This window comes from Polyodon spathula, chromosome 3, assembly GCF_017654505.1.
Source record: "Polyodon spathula isolate WHYD16114869_AA chromosome 3, ASM1765450v1, whole genome shotgun sequence".
NCBI classification, from domain to species: Eukaryota; Metazoa; Chordata; class Actinopteri; order Acipenseriformes; family Polyodontidae; genus Polyodon; species Polyodon spathula.
The window spans coordinates 50,696,445-50,716,002 of NC_054536.1; the positions used below are offsets into that span (position 1 = coordinate 50,696,445).

Sequence of the window (19,558 nt, forward strand, 5' to 3'; positions counted from 1 at the left end):
CCTATCCCTGCCAATCTATAAAGGGCAGAGCTCTGCTCTGCCACAGTCGGATTTGCGACCATCTATAGAAAAAGCATTTATACATCCATAAATAGGTTAGTGAACAAAAACAACACACAAACTGTTTTAACATGGGGAAATGTTTTGCTTTAAAAATAAGCAAATGTAAACTAGATTAATTAGGCTACAAATACACAGTGTTGCTATGCGGTTTGCTATAAGCCATCTCCATCTCCATTTTTAAAAACAAATTGTAAATGTACAGTAACCTGCAACTGATGGCTTCTTTCCTAACTCTAGAAGTCCCTGCCTCCCTGGTTCTGCTTTCTTAATATCTCTGTCACGGTACTTTGTGCTCTTTCTTGATGTTGCCAACAGCCGATAAGCAGCTCGGTTTGAATATTGCTTCTGCTATTTTAAACAAATGGCTGGTAAGCATTGCGTTTATGAAGCTTGCTTTGTTTAATACAAATGCAATTAAAAGCTACAACAACATGCTACCAATAACCCTGCCTGACAATACTTCAAATATGACCCTGGGAAAGATTAATCTCAGTGCCAGATCCAAAACTGCAAAGTCACCATTACAGGGAATCATGCTGCCAACTTGGAAAGACATGTTCAGTGGTTCCATTCAAAATAATTCAGCCCTCTGCGAGAAGGCAGGAAAAAGAAAAGCAGAAGAAAGTCTGTCAGGTGGTCCTTCAAAAAAAGTAGCAGGCCAGAGACAGCAAACTTTGGACTGTCTTCTGGCAAGTAAGACAGTGAAAGTGAAAATCAATAAGAAGTGTCTCTTAAGTGCTTGCGTTGAATTGGTGACAGTCAATGGAAGACCTTTCAGTTTTAAGGAAGACTCTGGCTTTCAAAAAATAATTGATCCAATTACTGAAGATTTATATTCTAATGTTTCTGTTAATGCACCGAATATTAGGAATGAAGTGACAACTGTGGCCAGTGATATGCACCAGTCAATCAAACAAGTGAAAGGTAAGTCTTGTAAGTGACTCTGCGACACTTCTGGATAGCTCTGTTTTGAGGATTCGCATCCAGTTTGTGAAAGATGCACAGATTACAGTGCGTACATCGCTATGAAAGAAATTAAATTAAATACATACAGACATACATCCCAGCATCAACAGAACAGGTGCAGCAATTATACAGCATAATAACAGACAATGGTGCAAACATGATTAAGTGTGTCCAACAAATCAATGATGATGACGAACAGAGGAGTAACGAATACCTGGATGCAGGAGAGGAAATACTTGATGTTGACACAGAAGAGGTTGGTCACAAAGAAACAGATCCGGATCAGATGCATGAACTGGAACAAGCAGTATTGATTGAACTTCATACTGGTATTCCTGTAAGAAGTGCCCACACTCTCCAGCTATCAGATGACGATGGATTTAAAGATCGTAGCATTGCTTGTACAGCTGCTAAAGCTCGTTCTTTTTGAAAAAACTTGAGAGCACCGACATACATGGTAATTCTGAAGAAACTAAAATTGAAGGGACCTCTCTTGAAGGGACTGCCCCACAAGATGGCACTCAACTTTCGATATACTTGAGGGCTTGCTTGAGTTGAAGGAATTCTGCCAGGATGTGGCAATGTCAAATTCTGACCTTCATGTCCAATTACTATATATATATATATATAATATATATATATATATCTATATTATATATATATATATTTTTTTCTTCATTTTGTGCTGTGCGATATCTATTCATATATATATATCCAGAGATATTTATATATATAGGATATATACACACACACACACACACACACACACACACACACAGTGTCTTGAAAAATCTTCACATCCTTGAACAGTTTTCATATTCTGCGGTCTAACAAATAAAATTCAAAATGCATTAAAGTAGGAGTTTGTTTCATTGATCTACACGACATCACCTACACTTTAAACGTGAAAGAACAATTATAGAAATATTCAAAAAGTTATTAAAAATAATAAAAAAAAACAGTCTTGATTACATAAGTCTTCACACACTTTGTCATAGCAAACCCAAATTAGCTCAGGTACAACAAATTGCATTTACAAAGCACATAATAAGTTAAATAGAGCCCACCAGTAGTTCAACTGATTCGATACTACTGGATGAAGAATCAAGCTGTTTCTGTTGTATGAAGTGAATTTGAAGCAAATGGCAAAATATGCCAAACAAGGAGCTGCCAAAAGAACTCTGGGATAAAGTTACTGAATGGTACAGATTGGGGGAAGGCTATAAGAAACTTTCAGTGACTTTGAATATCCCTTGGAGCACTGTCAGGCCTATCATTGTAAAGTGGAAACAGTTTGGCACCACCAAAACACTGCCTCGATCAGGCCGTCCCTCCAAAGTCAGTAGCCGTGGCTTAAGGAAACTGCTGAGGGAGGTCACTGTGAGGCTTAAGATTACTTTAAAAGAACTACAGAGGTCTCTGGCTGAGACTGGGGAAAATGCTGACTGTTCAACAATTTCAAGAGTACTCCACAAACATGGCCTGTATGCGAGGGTGGCAAGAAGGAAGCTACTGCTGAAAAAAAGCCATATGATAAGCCGCATAGCTTTTGCAAAGAAACACTTAGAGGACACTGAACGCATGTGGGAGAAGGTTTTATGGTCTGATGAGAGTAAAGTGGAACTTTTTGGTCTCAATGCTAAGCAATATGTGTGGCGTAAACCAAACATGGCACATCACCCTGCTAACATCATCCCTACAGTAAAGCATGGAGGGACAAGGAGGCTTGTGAAGATTGAGGGAAAGATGGATGGTGCATAGTACAGGCAGATTCTGGAGCAAAACCTATTCCAGTCTGCCAGAGACCTGGGATTGGGGACAATGATCCTAAGCACAAAGCAAAAGCAACAATGCTGTAGCTCAGCAAGAAGAAAGTGAATGTCCTTGAGTGGCCTAGTCAAGCCCAGACCTGAATCCTACAGAAAATCTGCAGCAAGACTTGAACACTGCAGTCCACAGACGATCCCCAGCCAACTTGAAAGAGCTTGAGCTATTCTGCCAAAAATAATGGGCAAAAACTGCACCATCCCGCTGTGCTAAGGTGGTACACACTTACCCAAAACAACCCACGGCTGTTATTGCTGCAAAAGGGGCTTGCACCAAGTATTGACTCAAGGGGTGTGAAGACTTATGCAATCAGGACTTTTTTTTTTTTATTATTATTATTTTTAATTACTTTTGAAATATTTCTATAATTGTTCTTTCACATTGAAAGTTTAGATGATGTTGTGTAGATCAGTGAAACAAACTCCTATTTTAATGCATTTTGAATTGTATTTTTTAGGCAGTAGAATGTAAAAAATGTTCAAGGGTGTGAAGACTTTTTCAAGGCACTGTAGTAGTAATTCTATATATATATATATATATATATATATATATATATATATATATATATATATATATATATATATATATAGCTGCTGCATTAACAACACAGTACATCTTAAATCCTTTTGTAACGATTCTCTAATTAATTTCAGTTTGGTAATAGCCTGAGAACAGGGCTAAGGTATTTACCCGTTTGTTTATTTTTGAAAGCCATGCTTATCTGCTGCTGTGTATACAGAAAGTCGAATGCATGGTAGGCTGCCCATCATCAGCCCCTTGTTCTGCTGACACAGCTGTACCAGCATAAAAAAAGCCCAAGAGCTGGTGCCCAACAGCATATAAGGTTGCAGTGAAGAAATCATAACTAAAGCAGGAAACAGATCAGCATACTCTGTGCTTTACGCCGTCCCCCAAGAGCTGCTCTTTTCCAAATGCAGACGTTTGAAAAAAAGATATATATTCTGCAACTCACAAACCTCACTCCAGTTCTTTCATATTTCACCTCCTCAACGAGACAAACTGAAACCTATCGGAAAGACAAGACCTGAACCAAGACAGGCCATCTCCTGACAATCCCACTGAGTTTTCAAGGCAATTCAATAAAATGGAGTGATCCACTTTGATCTAGAAGAAACACAATTGGGAGAAAGCCCAAGTCACAGCTTATTGATAGATAATTTAATATTCTAACAACCATTAGCATTATCTGCAGCACAAAATCCAGACTAAAATTTTTCATATATGTTATTAAGAACTAGAAATGTGTGTAATTGTTTGGCAACAAATCTCTAGAACCTTCTCTAAAAAGGGCAGGTTGGATATAAGAGGAGCCAAAGTTAAGGGAGGGAGTATTAGGGGAGGATTTACTAACTTATCTAGGGAAGCAAAAATAAATCTAGGCTCGTTTTTAATGGTTTCGATTAAAGTTGAATAATACGATAATAACGCCAGAGCCTTCCTATATTTTACCTGATGGCTTTTCCATGCAAAGTAATGAACAGGCAGTTTAGATTCATTTTTGTTCAAAGTCCCATCATTAAACCATGACAAGCTTCTTTTAAAAGACACTCTCTGAGTTTGAAATTTGCTAGTCTCTACGATACTAATCAAGATGATAATGATAAAGACTAGTGATAAAGTAAGTGCTGATGAACTCATTGCCTCAGAAAACTTTACTGCAGTTGAAGAATGAACTACACAAGTTTTATTGTACGTTCTGCACTATTTATAGTTAAAGGCAGATTAACCTTGAAAAGGTTACAATGTGATCAGCAATAGCAACAACTAAACCATGGGAAATAACTAAATCTAAAGTACGGCCACGATTATGCGTAGGGTCTTTAACATGGTGGACATAATCTAGGGAATCTTGCAGCCTCAAAACTTCCGAAGAGTTAAAATCAGATTCATTGTCAACATGAAAGTTAAAATCATCCAATAAAATAATCCTATCGTAATTCAAAAAAGAAGATTCTGCAGAAGATTACTGTAACACACACCTGGGATTGCTACATGCCAACAAGTAGTGGAAGTGGTAAGATATTTCAACTTCTATGTTGCACACCTCTTTATTTAACTCACTATAACCACAAATATAAACGCAAAAAATACTAATACTAAATAAATTAAATAAAAATAATGTGCAAATGCCATTTTAATTCAGCTGTTGTTTTTGGTTTAATCAATTATTGTTTACCTTATGTTATGATACAAAATGCCAAAATGCTTGGCAATTGCTGCAGTTGACCAAGTAAATAAATATAACACTGGATGTCTCATTCTGTTAAACCCAGCCCCGTTATTAGATCATAATTGGCTGTCATGGATTTTTCCTCAAAGCTGATACAGAAAAAATAAATAAATAAATAACAATGATAGTTGCTGCTTAGAAACCAGTTTTAAACATGTAAAACATTAAAAGAGTATAATGTAATACTCCCATTGCCAACAGTTTGAGCCATTAGACCAATTATGCATCTTTTGTACAAGTAATTTACAATTAAGGTTCACAAGAAAATGCCTATAATGGGAGACTTAAATTTTTCCCTGATTAATATTAAATGTTTTTTTTTTTTAATTCAGAAGCTGTTTTTAGTTTGGTCAAAATGCATTTTATTTACAGCTGCCAACTATAGTTTAAGTTTATTGAGCATTCACCTCTTCCAAAGAGTGAAAGTCAGGCCTTCCTTGTCAAAGCTTACTTGAGAATACAGCTCGCTCTGAAGTGTAAATTCTTAAGTTTTCTTCAAGAAAATAGGTAGGACAGATTCCAACAACACAATGAATGTGGCTCCACAAGACTGTCCTTGGGGTTATGGGATGGCAGGCACTTTACAAACTGTGCTGTATTGCTGCAGTTTTATTTTCAACAACCCTATTAAAATCTTTATGAGCGTATTGCTTTACTCCCCTGGGTGTATGAAAGGAAAGGAATTGGCTGTCTGCTCATGACGTGTTACCGACATCAGGAATAACTCCTTTAAATAACGTGCACAAAGGTGACAGGAGTGCAGTATCAAAGGAAGAAAACAGAAAGCATGAACAAGATTTGGTCGACTATGCACTTATGCAAGAAAAATGATGAAACAAAGTGGACAACACAACCATCTTGACAGAGGTGGCATGTCCTAAATCACATATGAGCTTTACTTTTACTCACCAAACCTCTTGTATCCAAAGGACTGCATCTCTTCCTCCTCTGTGAAATCGTCTGTAAAAACAGTTAGCAACACACTTGAAACAGCTCAGCATACTGTCTGCGTGGACATGTACTGTAGCAGAATACAGAAGTTTGACATTTGCAGTATTAGAAAATATTGTGAAAAAATTATGCATTTGTCTTTTTTTCATTTACTTGCTCAGCATAAGTTTTGGAATATTGAGTCCTGTATACAAAGGAAATAATAACCAAGACAGTCAAGAGCACATAGTGAGGACATCCTTATAAAAATTTACCATGGTAAATGTGCATGGTAGTTTTCCATTATTTCCATGCTATTCATAACCATTTGCAAATGCATTTACCAAAGTTTATCAAGTTTTTTTTTGTTGTTGTTTTTTTAAATTTCTCCCTTTTACCTCTCTGGGCTTTACAATGGTTAGAGATGCTTTACTACATTTTACTATGCTTTTACTATGATAAACTTTTAAAAGAGCAGGGCTATATTTAATCAAACCAAGGCATTGTCTTTGTGTACCACAAATACTCGGTTGAATGCTTTTTATTACTCCTTTAGTGGCTTTAATAGGTCAATCTATAGGAAATACAATAATTTTGAATAATTTTGACTAAAAAACTTTCAGAGATACTTAAGAGTTGAAACATTATAACAAGTAAGCATGGCAAATACGTATATATTCTTCAAAAGCAGAAAAATAATAGACACTCATACATAACACATATGATATCTTTGGATCAAACGGGATATTAAACAGGAAATTGAATATAAAAAATAGATGATAGTTGATATAATACATCCCTTGAACATATCTAGGTAGGATTCCTCTGTAATTATAAGCACTGTGGCCATCTGATTGACATGACCTCTAACAAGGCCACGTGGATCCAATAATTTTCATATTATGTATTAAAAACTTCTCAGAAGAATGAAAGGATTTATATGTGCTTCGTAAACACATTTCCTCAGTGTTCAGTATCTGGTGAATGATACTGCTGAGTCTTTACTATACAGTTGGGCTTTTCTGCCATTGTTGGCAGGTGAAGCGAATAGCCTCCACATGTCCGGAAATATTCAATCGTTTTTTTTTTTTTTTTTCAAACAGTAACTGACATTGTTTCCTATTGAGCTGAAGAATGGAAAAAAAAATCTAGAATATACATTTTTATAGTGGTGCACAATGGACCACATTTGTGTGTCTACTTTTTGTAGACATATACTATTTTTTATTCTAAAAGGAATACTGGTACCAAATTGTTAATGTTTTAAAACTAATGGCATCTAAATTAGGTTTTAACACGTGTACCATTTGTTTTTCCTTTAAGAACAAATAGTTCTTTAACCCTTTAAGGACCATGATCATAAATACACAATCGTGCAAAAATGTCTTTCTGGGCCTGCATGTGATCGGGTAAACACGATACAAAATGCATTTCATTTTATTAACTTACTGGGCTACCATACTTTGCCGAACAGGTTGGAAACGCATATCATTGGATATCACTTTAAATTTTAAAGAAAAACACTGTAAATCCAATGTATTTGTTATAATCATATTAGAATGTATTCTGTCTTGTGTGTTTTAATATCTTTTTACAACATTTAAAATATCAAGAAACAAGTCGATGTAAGCAGATCCTGCTTCATGAACTAAATTTATATCTGGTTTGCTTTCATTATTACTTGTACTTATAACATTGCAGTTTTACTGTTTGCTTATAATACTAGTTAGCATTTTATAGTTAGCACTGCTTATTCTGTTGTCCTTGCGGGCTGTAAAATACTGCTTTAATAATAGGATAATCTGTGTATATGTTTACTGTTTCTGTAAAGAAACTGATATAAACATAATAATACTGTGTGGAGCACAATAGTAATGGACTAAAACACTGAAATAACACACAATCAACATTTTCCCCAAAACATTTTCCTTTCCCAGCATCCTCTGTTCCTAATTAGCATGCCAGCCTCTCTTAATGACAGACTGACTTTCAGGCATGGCACCAGATCCACCAACAGGTAGCAACGGCGAGTCAGTCCGGTCTTCCCCGTTACAATATAAACGTTTCCACTCTACAGAATTTAATTTCAAGATGGCAAGATGATTAGATGAATCATTGTCAACAGAAATCTTGGCATATAATATAGATGTTCTAAGTATTACTTATTTCTTAAATAAATGTTCAGTTCTAAGCCATTGTAGTGTTTGTTTTTTATCAAAAGGGCTTTTAAAAATCAACATAACTTTCAGGGAGTATTTGTAGGGTCATTCATCTTTTTGAAACCAAAATCTACCGAATAATAATTTTTTTTAAAATTACTTTTTTGAAAAATACCAGATTTTTAATTTGTACTTTTTGGAGTGGAAAATCAGTAAATGTATTTTTTTATAGTATTGCATAATATTTTCTAGAGCAGTGGTTCCCAACTCGAGGTGCCATGGGGGTCAGCAGCAAAGGACCCACCACTGATGGGAACCGACCTCTCGGCCGCGGAGGCCTCAACACCAATCCTCCCAGCCGTGGAGGCATCAACACCCTCCTCCCAGCTGTGGAGGCATCAACACCACTCCTCCCAGCTTTGGAGGCATCAACACCCTCCTCCCAGCTGTGGAGGCATCAACACCCTCCTCCCAGCTGTGGAGGCATCAACACCAATCCTCCCAGCCGTGGAGGCATCAACACCCTCCTCCCAGCTGTGGAGGCATCAACACCACTCCTCCCAGCTGTGGAGGCATCAACACCCTCCTCCCAGCTGTGGAGGCATCAACACCACTCCTCGCAGCTGTGGAGGCATCAACACCCTCCTCCCAGCTGTGGAGGCATCAACACCCTCCTCCCAGCTGTGGAGGCATCAACACCACTCCTCCCAGCTGTGGAGGCATCAACACCACTCCTCCCAGCTGTGGATGCATCAACACCACTCCTCCCAGCTGTGGATGCATCAACACCCTCCTCCCAGCTGTGGAGGCATCAACACCCTTCTCCCAGTCGCGGAGGCATCCAACACCCTCAGGGAGGCTAGAGTCCTGCATCGGATTGGGTACCTGTGGGGCCCGCGGGTGACCTGCAACAGTGGGTCAGGTTCGGGTCAGAATGTGAACTTTTTCGTGGTTTGCGGTTCCAGTGCAGGTTTTTTCGGGTCTGAATTTGAATCACCAAAAACATTTTTGTCCTTTCAGTGTGCTCATCTGTAACCCTTTCCCAAATAACGTATTAGAAGGTAAATGTACCGGTATTTCCTACAATGAAGCAGGAGGTGATTAGGGAGGAGTCAGCTGACTAAGCAGTGTTGTTCTTGCTTGTTCGACACGTCATAAGATCTTTATCAGGTCTGCTTGGTGATATTACAAATGTTTGTGAACTAGGTGAAACCAAATATAATGCAGGGTTTATGTCATGTAGTTTGAGAAGTAAATCAGAAGTGTGCAATTATTCTGACATCATAGAGAATGAAAATAATAAACATGTCACTGGATCCGCTGCTTGTAGAACCTGTTATTATGTTTTTGTGAACAACACAAAACTGGTGCATCATCTCTGCGAAAGCACAGGTGTAGCTCCCTTTCAACTGGTAGCACAAAGGGAATAGACAGGTATTTATAGTAAAGTAACTAGAGATAGTTAATACGTTACAATGTTAAAATATATTCCGACCACTAGAGAAAGCTACCACGCTCTATAGCCTATTGTGTAAACTCAATCTGTGGAAAATGATAGAGACATCTGTGTGTGACAGTGTGAGAGAGTCACTTGATGCAGGCAGTAGGTAAAGGACAAACACTTGCGGGTTTGGGTCGGGTTAGAGATCTTATTAAAGCGGATCGTGTGTAAGAAGACGGTGGTGCAGCAGGCCAGGTCCTGTAGTAGCGGGTCCAGGTCAGAAGCTGGACCGGCAGGACTCTAGCGGAGGCAGCAACAACATGCCTCCTGGCTACGGAGGTGGCAACAGCATTGAAAGACTCCGGGCTGTGGCGGCGTGGCATCCCCGGGCAGGGACAAACAGCCATCCACGGGCAGGACAAACAGCCATCCCCGGGCAGGGACAAACAGCCATCCCCGGGCAGGGACAAACAGCCATCCCCGGGCAGGGACAAACAGCCATCCCCAGGCTGTGCGAGACAGGCATCCCCAGACTGTGCGGGACAGGCAACCCGGGCAGTGCAGGCTTTGCATCTCGAGGCGGTGCTGGTTTAGCATCCTGAGGTGGCGGAGGCAGAGGCAGCTCCTGATCCTCTCCTTCTGGCAATATCCAACAAAACTTTCAGGAATCTCAGTTCATAGAATACCACATTTTTACACATATTTTTCTTTGAAAACACTAAGTGGAATCCATAATAATATCCACAATTTTCTTTTGTATCTTGACTTTTCATAGGGTTTTGTGACTTTGTAGACCTACACGCAATATTGAAGTAATTTTCCATGCTGCTCTAGTTTTGTTACAACTGTTTGCTTCAGACTACTTTCGTATGCAAATGTACAAATCTTTGGTTTGTGCCTGTTATTTTACACATGCCTCTCACTGACGTAGATTCAACAAGCTGTTCATATGTGAAACTTCCTGTTTAAATACTTACAGGCTTTTAGTAACTTTAAAATAAAGTACCTTCAAATATCAAATAATCAAATAAATATAATTATTAATAGTCTATATTAAATAACAATGGCAATAAATGCCAAGTATTTATTTGCGTAGTAGCCTTTACTGTGAGAGGACTGACCAGTATGTGAACTAGTGCTTAATATTACTTAAAAGAAAATAAATTTTAAATATAAATCATTGTGCTGAAATAACACTAATGTGTACTTTGTGTTATATGTTACGTGTGGTGTGTTAATGTTGGTGTATAGGTATTGGTGCACGGGATATAAATGGGTCTGTGTAACACAAGTGATTTACAGTATATAGTTGTATTTAGGCAGAGGGATAGCACTTCCCATGCATTTAAAGTATGGAGTTGCTCAAATTAGTTCACGTGCTGGGATTCATGTGAATAATTAATTAGTAATTGAATCCCAGCACAACAATATATATAGATGCACATTTTACTCACTCAGGGTTGTGTGTTCAGGGCGAAAGAACGAGAGTTAGGAGAGTAAAATAAAAAGGTAAAGAAAATAACTGCTATGTGTGCTGGAAGCACCAGCGCCGTACTTGTTTAGTGTTCGTGCCCTATTTGTTAGGGTCTGTTTGTTTTGCTTGTCTGTCTGTTTTGGCCAACGCATCGTTTTCTTTTACAAAGTGTTTTTGTCTGTTTACATTTTTTATTTTACAATAAACGCACTGAGCGCCACAGCTTCTCTCCTGCCGGTACTGCCTGTCTCCGTGTGTACTCCTTTCTGGCCTGACGTCACCCTATAGCCAGCCTGTTCACAGTAGGCTTCACATTACATTATGTAAAAATATAAATCTGTACAGTAGACCTATACATTATACAGCATACTAGTACAATCAAATGAATACCTGGCACACTTTTTTTGTAGTTTAGCCTACTGGTAACAAAAAATAAATAATTCTGCTGCATTGTACACATTTGTGTAAGATGCGAATAAAAGATTATTTGAAATTTAAACTAAATGATTTTAGGATTTTTTTTTTTTTTAAATTATTATTTTTAACTTGGTCTACTTAGTAGCCTAGACAGTTAACGCACAATAGACCATGGTCCTACACAGATGCTCAGAATGAGATGGAGGGGTTAGTGATTATGTTTTGACTCCCCTCTTCAAACATCACTTGCCTAAAGTGACAACAGTTGGGAGAGGTGGGGTGGGAGCAGCTATATCAAATGGTGTTGTGCTGACAATGAAAATGAAGAGGCTTGTAAATCCAGTACATTGACACTGGGGAGTCTACTCAACAGTACTTGGCTACAAGCCAGCCAATGTTATTATGGTTAACTGAAAACATTTTTGCTTGCTAAAATGGAATTGGAGGGCATTATATAACAATAGTATGCAGCTAAAACTATTATTTTTTAAATGACTTCATATTTTATCCTCTGTTTTATTGCTTAATAGACCCTTTGTGATTTTGATGACTGAATCATCACATCCTTATTATTATTATTATTTCATGGAGATCTTTTTTTTTTTGCTCTTGAAACAAAATAAAGTGTTTTATGATTGGTATGTACTTATTTATTTATTGAAACTTATTTTGTTTAAGCCAAGCATTTTTTAGGATTCATGAACCCTCCTGTACTGTAAGGGTTTTTGTATTATTTGTTATCATTATCACAAACTAGTACTAGGTTACATTTTATAGCTCAGTTCTGTCATCAGGACTCATTATTCTACATGCATACATATCTTGTAAAATTGTCCCCTACCCGTGAAACTTGGATATTTTACTGGCTGCAGAAACTGACTGGTCAACAGCACCTGAGCTATGATTTATAGCTACAAAATGTCCACAGTACAAATATATCCCTATTAAAACAAAGTTCACTCATTTGCAATTTCATATACCAAAAGAAAAGTTTTTTCCAGGAGCAATAATTTTGTGGTCTTTTTAAATTGTGTGCCAGCCAAAGTAACTTCTACTATTGTTTTCTATTGGTGAGTGCAACCTTTGGCACATCACATAATAATATTAGGGCTTTGAAAAGGACAATTCATTTTTGTATGAAAATAAAACACTGTTGTTATAGTTCATATATTGTTGTGCAACAGTTAACTTTTACAGCATACCAAATGAGGTCACTACACAGTTTTTTAAGTCACTTCACTATTTAGGTTGACCCATAAATCACTGCATACATATTTTAAAACTGTTAACAACACCATTTTAAATTGTGTTTTAGTTTTAGAAACCTAAACCAATTTTTTTTTTTTTTTTTAAAGTGCAACATACTATACATTTTTCAACAACTACATTACATCTATTGTTTGAGCTTAATGTTTCGATTTATAATAAAAAAGACAGAAGTCAACTATAAGATATATTTTCTATGTTTAGTATCTATAGCCTACTGCATAAATTGTCCAGAAAAGAAAATGGGTAATATTTTCAAAGAGTCTATTTCAATTGACTTAGTTTACTTGATTGTATGGCTAACAGGAGTTAAATAAAGACTGGAGTAATCACTTTGAAAACATATCCCAATGTGCAATACGGGAACAGAGTAGTTAATCCAGCTGTCAAATGTCCTAAAATAACAAAACCTATAACTGGGAGTAACACTGTTGGACAACAGTGAAAATATGCCAAACCATTTGTTTCACAGCCCAGTTTGTCTTCCACACTGGCACATAATCGCAACCAGATGTTCCTGCGGCACTTCTGGTAAAACAGAAACTTGTACAATAAACACACACACACACACACACACACACACACACACACACACACACACACACACAAATAAACGTTTTTTAAAAAAAGCTATTTTAAGTATTGCTTGGTTCGTTATTCGTTGTTCATTTTACACTGCACAACTGTACATCAAACTGAAATAAGCACATAAATTAGATTAGGGGGAAAAAAAAAAAAAAGTTTGTTCCACATACCTTTCATTGTGGCAATAGCGTAAACTTCAAGCAAAGAATGTCAAGTCAAACTAGATATTTGATGTTTCTTCTAAAGCATTCCTTTGTTGAAAAACGTCTTCGGATCTACAAGAGTAACGTTCACAAAATGTGGAGCAGGTAAGAAAAGTTTAGAGTTTCAGAACAGGCATCGTATCTGTCGAAACTCCATCCACACGCCGAGATTATATCAGAACTTCTCTCTCTTTCACCTTCTGATTTTTTTTTTTTTTTTTTTTTAAGTAAAGCAAGTAGTTATTTTATTAAACAATGCAGGAATATAGATGTTTCCCCTCGTACTCCAATGGCTACAATCAGAAAACCACAAAAATGTCAAATGAGAAAGGAAGCCCCGAGTCTGCAGTCTCTCTGTCAAACCACGTGTTTTCTACATCTGTCGGATCCCTCTGGTCTCGGTTTCTTCACAAAGTGTAAACCCAGGATGTGAAGAGTCTGTGAGCCCGGAGATGAGAAAGATTAGATTACTGTCGTGGTGGTACTGGCCTTTGGGAAAGAAATCTGGTACTCATTAAAGTCTTAAAAGTGAAAACGTCTGAACCAGATCCTGGCTGCAAAATCACACGACAGTGCATCTTTCTTTTTTCCATAAAATTTCCACAAGCTGCAGTTCACCACCTCTGGTTAGTTGTAAAATGAAGGAATTATGCTGTATGGATAAAATAAATAAATAAATAAATAAATAAATAAATAAAACTATGTAGAATAAGTAAATCTTAAATGAAACCCCAATGAAATCCTCAAAACAAGTGCATTGCAAACTAATAATATTAATACACATAATATTTGTGTTTAGGTTTTATATTATTCATGTGTAGGTAAAAAAAAAAATAAGATGGGGGTTAAACTATTTAAAAGTAAAGCTTCTTAAAATGTATACCATATTTAATCAAAAACAAATGGGAAGTAAAAAAAAAAAAAAAAGGCTAAACTATATTACAGATTATTTCACAACAATCTAAAAATGTGGCATATCTATTCAAGGTGTAGTTAGGTCCCTGAGTTAGGGGCTCCACTTTAGTGGTGACCACTGCAGAATTACTATACAGGAATTAAGTACTAGGATAAAAAGAAGATGAACCAGAAAATAATAATAATAATAATAATAAATAATAATAATAATAATAATAATAATAATAATAATAATAATAATAAGCACTTCATGATAAAACCATAGAAAACAACTTAATTGAACCCATAAAAGTGCTTTTGAATAAATTCAAACAATTAAGAGACTAATTACACCGTGTAACAATTTTTTTTTTTTTTTTTTTTTTTGTTCCTGGGTAGTAAGTGTTATTTCCTAATTGCTTATGCCTCAAAAATATAGAAAATGGCTATTATTCCCCACAAACTTTGCTTTTGTGACCAGGACAGTGATACTTTGAAATTTACCTATTTTCTAGAACATTACAGATAGATTCAGTGCTGAGTAAACTTGGAGTAACTTCTAGAACTTTCTAGAACTTTCCAGTAATATAAATAGTAGTATAAATACAGGGGACTTAAGCCCACCAGTTCAGTTTAGTTCCAGCTGCCTAAGTGGATACATATTGGCATTTTTCTGAGATGGCATCAAGAGGCTGCAACATCCGGCAGATGCATTTTGGTATGTCTGCGGCCAATTTATCAAGACAAGAGCGAAAAAGTACTCCGTGGAAGCATCTGCTAAGATGTGTGAGGCCTACAAGGCATATTTTGGCATGCCTGTCGGGGATCAAGACAAACCCTGGGCACCTCATTTGACCTGCGAGCACTGCAAAAAAACTCTGGAAGGTAAGATGGACAATTGTTGTTCGGAATTTTATGTTTTAAAATTTGTTAAAATTTTTAAAATTATAAAAGTTTTTAATTTTAAAATGTTTTACAATTTTCAATGTTATTGAAAAAATATATCACATATAGAAATGTTGCGAGAATCTCTTACACATTAGTCATGGCTGAAATAAATGTATTTTTGTAGGATGGTACAGAGGGGAAAAGAGAGCCATGAAGTTCGCTATCCCAAGAATTTGGCGGGAACCCACTGACCACTCAAGCAACTGCTACTTCTGCATGGTGGACCCTTCCAAACGTCCGACTGGCAAGAATGCACCTGCTATCATGTATCCGGACCTTCCTTCATCCATCGCCCCGGTGCCACACTGCCATGAGCTCCCCGTACCCACTCCTCTGGAGAGAGAGCAGCCATCTTTAGAAGAGAGCAGCAAGTCAGAGAGCGAGGAAGACGTTGTAGATCCAGATGACAATTTCAGAGGTGGAGCTGAGGAAAGAAACCCATACTACCCCAACCAAAAAGACCTCAACGACTTGATTAGAGATCTTGGTCTCACCAAGTCCAATGCCGAGCTTTTGACGTCTAGGCTCAAGCAGTGGAACTTGTTGGATGAAAGTGTGCAAGTCGCAGATCAGAGGAAGCGTCACCAACCTTTTTCCAGCTTCTTCACCTGTCAAGATGGGCTCTGCTTCTGCCACAATGTGACCAGTCTGTTCGAGGCAATCGGAATCGCCTGTAACCAGAATGAGTGGCGCCTCTTCATTGACAGCTCATCCAGGAGCCTCAAAGCCGTGTTGCTCCATAATGGTAACAAGTACCCGTCTCTTCCCCTGGCTCACTCGGTGCACCTCAAAGAGGATTACAACAGCATCAAGACCTTGCTGGACGCCTTGAAGTATGATGAGTACGGCTGGGAGGTCATAGGAGACTTCAAAATGGTGGCATTCCTGATGGGTCTCCAAGGCGGTTTTACCAAGTTTCCCTGCTATCTTTGCCTTTGGGACAGCAGGGACACCAAGGCGCACTACCACAGGCGGGACTGGCCACAGCGGACCGAGTTCTCTGTGGGGAGGAACAACGTCAAGTGGGAGCCACTGGTGGACCCCCGGAAGGTGCTGATGCCACCACTGCACATCAAATTGGGCCTTATGAAACAATTTGTCAGAGCTCTAGATAAGGAGTCGGCAGCCTTCAAGTACCTTCAAGACTTCTTCCCTAAGCTGTCTGAGGCAAAGGTCAAAGCCGGTCTCTTCGTCGGACCACAGATAAAGAAGATCCTGGAGTGCAATGAATTCCCCAAGAAGCTCACTAGTAAGGGGAAAGCGGCTTGGAACAGCTTTGTCGCAGTGGTTTGGGGCTTCCTGGGCAATCACAAGGCCGAAAACTATGTGGAGCTGGTTGAGACTCTGGTGAAGAACTACGGCACAATGGGCTGTAGGATGTCCCTCAAAGTCCATATCCTTGGTGCTCATCTTGATAAATTCAAGGAGAACATGGGAGTGTACTCGGAGGAGCAAGGTGAGTGCTTCCACCAGGATATACTGGACTTTGAACGCCGCTACCAAGGACAGTATAACGAGAACATGATGGGAGACTACATTTGGGGGCTGATTCGTGAAAGTGATTTACAGTATAATCGTAAATCTCGAAAAACTACTCACTTCTAAATCTTTTGTAGTCATTTTTGTATTACTTTAGTATAAATACGTGTTAATTTGGATTCATATGTTGTTTTTTTCTTATTTTATGTGAACGAAAAGACACAAATTCGCCCGTTTTCTCATTGGAAATAGGTCAATTTAAAAATATCACTGTCCTGGTCACAAAAGCAAAGTTTGTGGGGAATAATAGCCATTTTCTATACTTTTGAGGCATAAGCAATTGGGAAATAACACTTACTACCCAGGAACAAAAATTGTGTTACATAGTGTTACTGTCAAACTACCTCACATTACTTGACAAGATTCTGAGAACTATAGTGAGGCCACAGTGCTTTTAGCATCTGAGTTTTAAAAAGTCACCAGGTTATGATAGTATATGATGAAATAGTTAATCTCGTAATAATTCTGATATGCATCAGTCATACCAGTACTCTTTAAGTACTTAAATCAGTTTTTTTTTTCTATTGACAAATATTCTTCAGAAATAGCCATGACTGATCCAATAGGATAAAAACAGTGTTACAATAATACGTCTTTTATTTTAGAATTGTGTGGAAGGGGTTGAAGACTGTTTTTGTTATTTAGACCCTAAATATCTTGTATGGAAACATGAATTTAATTGTAAAGTCATAAAGTCACAGTCATAATTTTCAGACTATATCATTATATATTATTCCTGTTCCGTAATGTTAACCTTTCTTTCTTTCTTTTTCATATTTATACATTCACTTTTACTACAAGTATATGTAAGGTACAACTTGTATAATTGTTTTCTGTGTATTTACACCATGCAAACAAATATAAAAATAAATAAATAAATACATACATAAAAACTCTTATAATGTGACCGGAGCTGACAAGTGTTTTTCTTAGCGGAGAACATAGGGCTGAATTAAGAGCTTATTGACGTTCCATTCCAGGTGCATGCAGTTGTTTACTTTGATTCCGGACCATCTGCCTTTCAGTTAAGCTGGAGGTTCCCAGTTGTTTTTACCTGAGGCCCACCTGTTGAACTGGATTAGGCACTCTGGCCCACTATTAGCACGTCTTAAGAAAAATGACAACTAAAAACATGTGGTTCTCCCCCCAAAAAAACAGCAGCTTCAATAGATGGAAAATATCTCTGTCATGGCAACACCCTGTATACTTTTATATAAGTAAGTTCCATTCAAAACTACTGTGTAGACAGACTCAGTGCTGTTTGTCATACCTGAGTCTTTTATCACGCTGGGGCAGGAAGTGTCAGAAGCTGGAAACAGCATTACCGGGATAAACACGACAATTCAAGAAGTGGCTGTTTCAAAAACATTCCCTGGCTTGGTGACAGCACAGAACACAACACTCGTTGAGGAGAACTGTTAACAGAGGATGTTAATGTGGGAGAATGTATTGCATGTCCTCTGCAGCTTGGGATAATATGAAACAGGCAGACCACACAAGACACAAAAACAAAAACAAACAAAAAAGCTACTGACATCCAGTATCCCTGCATGCTGCTGATAGTCTGAATGTTGATTTAGTTAAATAAGTATTTCTAATGAAGTGGCATTGGCAGTGACTATTTCCATTATATGTAAATACATAGTAAAATCAGTACAATGTAATGACAAACATGTAGTTTTCTCAATGTCTGAAGACTTATTGTCAAAACATTTCTCTTTTAGAGAGAGATTGTGCAGATTTTTTAATAATAATAATAATAATAATAATAATAATAATAATAATAATAATAATAATAATAATAAGTTTTCCAACTATGTGCCCTTTTGGAATGGAATGCCTCTACTATTAATATATTGAGTTGACCTCGAGGATCAAACGCTTCCTATTATCTTAAATAAGTTTAGAGCTGTATTATTCTTCTCTACACAAATAAAAAGACAGGATGTTGCATCACCAAAAAAAAGGAAAAAAAGGTTTAAAATTCTATTATGATTTATTTATTTCTAAGCAGATTCCCTTATCATATTAAGCCTTACGGATAGGCCTTAGAATATCAAAAGCAGACACATTTCTAGAGATATTTCCTGAACCCACTACTGTTTTGTCTTTTTTTTTTTTTTTTTTTTAATCACGAATTAAGATACTTCTCAATATGTTTCAATAAAGGTATAAGGCATTTATGTTATAATGCCAGTAAGGAAGTAGTTAATACCAATACATATACTGTATAGCACTTAATTTTCTGAAAGCCTTATAATATTGCATTCAATAATCCTAAGCAGTTCCTTCATTCCAAATAATAAGGTTGTCTCTGTTTTGATTATCTAGCAAAGCTAAATTTTTAAAAAAATACTTTAAATGTGACTGCCAAGACTTGTGCGTGGTAAATGATATCAAAGTAAATATGGTACCACTATTGTCAGTCACTATTCCAGAAATCTATTTTAGGCGGTAAAATAAAGCACAAATATCCAATCTATTCTGAAATGGTAATAAACAGATCATGTCTGAGGAGATCACTGCACTTGTGGAATGGATTGCTTACTGAGACATTATGCAAATATGTGAAGATGGGACACTGAATTGTTTAGG

General features: G+C 37.3%; 1 protein-coding gene across 1 annotated transcript in view; it reads right to left on the reverse strand.

The window, feature by feature from the left end:
- The window catches only part of LOC121313154 (collectin-12-like), a 95,356-nt gene extending 81,197 nt beyond the window's left edge, over positions 1–14,159 (reverse strand). The window contains exons 1-2 of the mRNA XM_041245378.1: positions 13,550–14,159; positions 6,017–6,067 (exon numbers count right to left, since the gene is read on the reverse strand). Coding sequence (XP_041101312.1) covers positions 6,017–6,067; positions 13,550–13,556 — 58 coding nt within the window. The 5' untranslated portion in view covers positions 13,557–14,159. The remainder of the gene's footprint in view (positions 1–6,016; positions 6,068–13,549) is intronic.
- Positions 14,160–19,558: the final 5,399 nt, after the last annotated feature.